This window comes from Coenobita brevimanus, chromosome 61 (genome assembly GCF_032717465.1).
Source record: "Coenobita brevimanus isolate Jiangsu-jjx chromosome 61, ASM3271746v2, whole genome shotgun sequence".
Lineage (NCBI taxonomy): Eukaryota > Metazoa > Arthropoda > Malacostraca > Decapoda > Coenobitidae > Coenobita > Coenobita brevimanus.
Genome location: NC_137014.1, coordinates 20,111,100 through 20,116,902, shown reverse-complemented (window position 1 = coordinate 20,116,902; position 5,803 = coordinate 20,111,100). Strand labels below are relative to the sequence as shown.

General features: G+C 40.0%; 1 protein-coding gene across 1 annotated transcript; it reads left to right on the top strand.

The window, feature by feature from the left end:
* Positions 1–5,248: 5,248 nt before the first annotated feature.
* LOC145403702 (protein FAM200C-like) lies at positions 5,249–5,563 on the top strand. The gene has a single exon (XM_080275389.1). The coding sequence runs from the start codon at positions 5,249–5,251 to the stop codon at positions 5,561–5,563; it is 315 nt and encodes a 104-aa protein (XP_080131515.1).
* Positions 5,564–5,803: the final 240 nt, after the last annotated feature.

The following is a 5,803-nucleotide window of genomic DNA, read 5'->3' as shown; positions in this document are numbered from 1 at the left end:
TGCCCTGTACCCTCTAGCACAGGTTCGAGTCCCATCTCGCCCTGTACCAATGATCCATGCTGGCAGAACCTCTCATCATGCCTACCCTCAGAAGTCCGCCACTAGATAGCGGGGGCAAAGTTTTCTTGCCGCATGCCCTTGCTGGTGCAAACCCCTGTAATGTAGTGGGATACGTTGTGAGAAATGTTAAGTGCAAGCGGTGTTATGCATAAGATAGTTAGAGGAAATGTAAGGAGAGTATGCTGGTCTACTCTCCATGTTACTGTCACACTGAATAGGACAACAAAGGGGGATGGTTTGATAGCTAGTGAAACAGGAGCACCAGTTCTCCCTATCACCAACATTCCCATTCCCCTCGGGAGTACCACCCTGTTCGACCTGTGCTACAGCCTCCTCCCTAACACACACACACACACACACACACATACACACACACACACACACACACACACACATATGTGTATATATATATATATATATATATATATATATATATATATATATATGTACGATGGTGCGAAGGCTGCAGTGCGTGTGGATGGTGAACTAAGTGAATTTTTCTCTTTGAAAGTTGGTTTGAAACAGGGATGTGTCATGTCTCCATGGTTGTTCAATCTGTACATGGATGGGGTAATAAAAGAGGTACAAGGTAGGGTAGTGGATGTTGGAGTGGCCCTGGTGAGAGATGATAGTGTTTGGAAACTCCCTGTACTGTTGTTTGCAGATGATACTGTGTTGTTGAGTGAAGACGAAGGGGAGCTGCAAGGCTTGGTGGATGAGTTTGGAAGAGTGTGTAAGAAACGGAATCTAAAGGTGAATGTAGGGAAGAGTAAAGTGATGGTCTTTGAGAGAGGTGAGGTTAGTGAATGTACAGCGAGGTTGGATGGTGAGGAATTGGAAAATGTGAGTACGTTTAAGTACTTGGGTAGTGTGATGAGTAAGGATGGAGGTTTGGAGGGTGAAGTGCTTGAAAGGGTACAGCAGGGAAGAAAGGTTGCTGGTTCTTTGAAAGCAGTGATAAGAAACAGGGAAGTGAGTATGGAAGTGAAAAAGTTACTACATGACAGTATTGTGATACCAACTCTAACGTACGGAAGTGAAGCTTGGACATTGTTGGAAGGACACAAGTCAAGAGTGAGAGCAGTGGAAATGAGTTATTTAAGAGGAGCCTGTGGAGTCACGTGGAGAGACAGGCTGACGAATGAAGATATAAAGAAGCGTTGTGGTGTGGATGTGGATGTGATAGGAAGCATTATGAGAAACACACTGAGGTGGTTTGGCCATGTGGAGAGGATGGAGGGTGAAAGACTGACGAAGAGAGTGTATGTGAGTGAGGTGGAGGGGGGAAGAGGGAGGGGGAGGCCGAGGATGAGATGGAGGGATGGGGTGGAGAGGTATATGAGAGAGGGGGGTGTGAGTTGGGAGCAGGGCAGTGAAATGGTGGGGGACAGGGCGACTTGGAGGCGATTTGTTTGTGGTTACCCCAAACGGGATTGAGGCGTCTGGCAAAATATATATATATATATATATATATATATATATATATATATATATATAATTATATAATTCACATAAATATTACTTACTACAGTGAGAGACAGTTACACAATTTACACTGACATGTGTTTTATAATTTTAAATTTTTTGAGCGATCAAGCAAAACGTAGAATCTGATTTAGTGAGTAATCCCATTATGTACAGAAAACCGCCTAACTTAGTGCCTCAAGAATCAACATTAGCAGTGCCAAATATCCTATCACAAGAACCAGAAAACGATCAACGAAATATAAACTACGAAACATCATCAGAGACACAAGAACAGTCAGAAATCCAAACTCAGGAGACAAAACACACACTAGATAAAGAACAGCAAGCGCATGCAAGTTACACTGAAGTGAATAATGATGACACTTGGTCAGAATTTTCAGATATGGATAGTGAACTTTATAAAGGTTTACCTCCAACTTACTGTAACCTAAACCATATAGTATTAAGATCAGGAAAAACATAAAAATTTCCTGTTAATGGCGAGTGCAAGGAAAACACTGTAAAGATGGCTAACTCAGATGCAGCAAGCAGCAGTGCAGTACTTTCTCCACAAAATTCCAGTAATACTCCACATGCAGTGTATATTTTTCATGAAGACAATGATCTCAGAAAAGTCTCTGGTACTGAAAAAAACAAGACTGACATACACATATTTACTAAACTGTGTTAGCAATTTTTCATTAGGAGAACATTACAAATGAGAAAGGAAAAATAGCTGTTTTTCAGCTAGAATAAACCAAGAACGATCCCCAACTGGCAATTTGCTGAAGTCAGACAAGTTGCTGAGAGAGCAATTTAAGACAGAATTTCTCAGGAAATTCTCTGGAGGCAGGAATTTTCTTGGTGGTATAACCAAAGAATTATATAAAATTGTAGACCTATTAAGGCAAACACTCTTAGGCTCAAATCTAGGGGAAATAATAGCAGATATTTCCACTATTAAGAAAGCTCTGTTAGCTACAGCAGATATTTCCACTATTAAGAAAACCCTGTTAGCTAGCCTAGAAAACTCAAATCGGGCTACAGATGATGGTAAAATGTCACCGGTGCATGTCTTTGACATTACTGGCTATATATCAGCTGTATGCAAATTTCCTGAGAGGGTGTTAAAAATCGCCAAGAACATCCCATATAATCCAGGCATGTGTTTACTTTATTTCATTTATGAAGTAGAATTCAATTGCAGCAAAGCTGGTGTGACTGACACATCACAGGCCAACAGGACAGATATCTAAGTGCCAAAAATGTAGCATGGATAAATAAGGCAAGTCCTGGGAAGGACCAGATACAATCTCGATATGATCACAAAGAAACAAACCTTCAAGTTAGCTCAAGGACTCATTCGCTCACACAAGGTAACAGGGCGGTACAAAATTTTGTCCAAAGTCCCAGTAGACATCGGTTGGCACAGACAGAGAGAGAAAAAAAGGAAGATCACCTCGTAGGTTGCACCCAAGTGACACGCTCCGTTACTACTGCGTAAATCCAGGTCACACAAAAGCTGAGTGTTATATTACGAATAAAGAGGACAGGCAAAAGGCAAAAGGGTTTGAACCATATTGAAGGAAACTTAAATCTTCCGGTCACTGGACCTCAGACTGTAAAACAATAGAAAAATTGGTTTCCATCTACAGGTCGGAGAAGGTCGTACCAACACAAAAGATGGCAGCATATAAAACAACCAAATAAACAAATAGTAAACACAGGAAGTTATTTTGGAAATGAAAGTATTTTAGTCTCTGTTGTAGATCAAGAGGAAGAGATTTCATTATTTTTGGATTCAGGCTCACCAGTGAATTAAATAACGGAAGATGAGTTAGAAAGAATTTTTAGAATTAGAAGAAAAGTGACGTTCTTGGAAAATTCAGACTTAAATTTATACAGTGGATGGTAAAGAAATACCGGTGACTGGTGACTTACGGTACAGTAACACTGACTGTAGCTGGACATCTGAAGGCAGATCAACCAGACAGGTTGTTAGGTAGAGATTACATCTCTCGGCAAAATCACGAATATCTTCCTGTGGATGCAGAAGGCCACGAGCAGCAGAGAAAGTGTATCGCAATAGTCGGACATCCTGGAACACGCGGTGTTATCACAGCTTGATGCCCAGGCTGTAATGCTGGTGGGCTTGTCCCCTTCTTCCGGGAGTATCACACACTCAAAAACTACTAAATAAAAATAAGTTAACACTTGTAAATAAATGTGTGTTCTAGTGTTATAAGTGTTCAAGTAAAACAGAATATATGTATGTAAGTTGATTAAAAAATTTGTTCAAATAATATAGAAAACACATGCATAAGAGTTCGAAGAGATTGACCATTGTGAATAATGCATAAATGATAAATTTAGTGTTCAGTGGTGAAAGAAAAAAAATGAAAGTGGGTGAAATGTCCACTAGTCCCACCTCAGGTGTGCGGGGTGATAAGCTGCCTGCCCGCGCTCCTCCCTCGCTCTCCCCTCCTCCTCCTACAGCCAGCCTCTCCTCTCCTCCTCCTACAGCCAGCGCAGACTTATTACCATGTAAGTAACACCTTTTACCTTCGTTTTTCATCCATTTTCATCGATGTATGCATGTTTAGGCTTATTCCTTGATACTTTATTTTTCCGAAAATATGTTACCCCACACGGTCATATGTCGCCCGCCCATAAGGGGTTGAAAATTAACCATGCTAGTTTGGTGAGAGTAATTTGACGCTGGTGATATATATATATATATATATATATATATATATATATATATATATATATATATATATATATATATATATATATATATTACTGAGTTTCAGTGTAGTGAATTAATTAACTTTGGTGCAAATGGACACATAATTTGAAACTTTATCATTCGTTTGTTTCTCTCTGTTAGGCTTTTTCTTAAATATAGATTTGTGATGGCTGCTACTTTTGCTAAGAAGTGCAGAAACACAATGATTAATTCATTAACACTACCGCGGTCTTTGGATATGGAATCGCGTCCAAACAAAGAAATATTCACCATAAATCAAGAACTGCACCTAGCGTCCTGAAATTTGGTCTGGTATTAGCCTGAATGAATTTCCAGTTCGGTGATACTACTTTCATTCATGGGATAATTCGAAAATGTGACCAACAAATCCAGAGAAAAAAATGTGGTATAAACATTCTTACCTGCTCTTTCAAACTATACTCGTCACAACAATTTTACTTTGTGCAATACCATTTTCCTTTTTCTTTCATCTTATTCTACAGAGTCTCATCTTTCTAACGATATAAAAATATATTCGCTAATTCAAATATTTCGGCCTGAAGGAATGATTTGAATAGAGAAAAACTCGAGTGCGTGGCAGGGTAGGAGAGAGGGAGAGCGGGAACGGGGTTGAAACGTGAAAGTGTTAAGAATGGATTTACACCAATCCTCGCTGATGGCATTGAGAAACCTCAGTGTGTGTTGTTTCAAAATGCTGGGGAATGATTCTGTGAGGCCTTGTAAGTTGAAGCATCATCTGATGACAATCCAAGCTCAGTATGCAGAGAAAGGCCCCAGTTTCTTCTGCCGCCATGAACAGAGTTGGGGAAAACAGAGACTGGATGGGAGTGGTGCTTTCCCATAACAGAAATGAAACGTAGTCAAGGCATCATATTAGGTTTTCCTTGAAACAGGAAGAAGAAAAAGACCCATACGATTGGTGAAACTTTAATTAATCCGTGTGCTGTAAAGATGGTCAAGCTAGTTCTTGAAGAGTCAAATGCATATAAGATTCAGCAGATTTACTTTTCAAACGATAGAGTGACACGGAGAATTATTGAAATGGCAGCTGATATCATGGAACAAGTAGTACAGGAGATTAATTTGTCTCCAACTAGTATGTTCGCAGCACAGTTGGATGAGTCAACGAATGAGAGTTCTTGTGCACAGCTACTCGTGTTTGTCAGATATGTATTCTTGCATGAGATCAAAGATGAATCTCTGTTCTGTATACTGCTTGAAACTGCCACAAAAGCTTTAGATGTGATGGAAAAGCTAACAGAATAGCCTGAAATAATTGTTGTGGAGTTAGAACTAATGGGGCTCCGGCAATGCTAGGATCAAAATCAGGGCTCCAGAACCATGTCGAGGAAGTAGCTCTGAATGCAAAAGTGGTTCATTGTATGATCCATGGTTTTGCACCGGAACCTGAATCGCTCTTCTTTTACTTCAAATTTTGATGGCAGTCCAAGGACAATGTTCTGAACAGAGTATCTGAGCGTCAGAGAGAACTTAAACATTTCATGG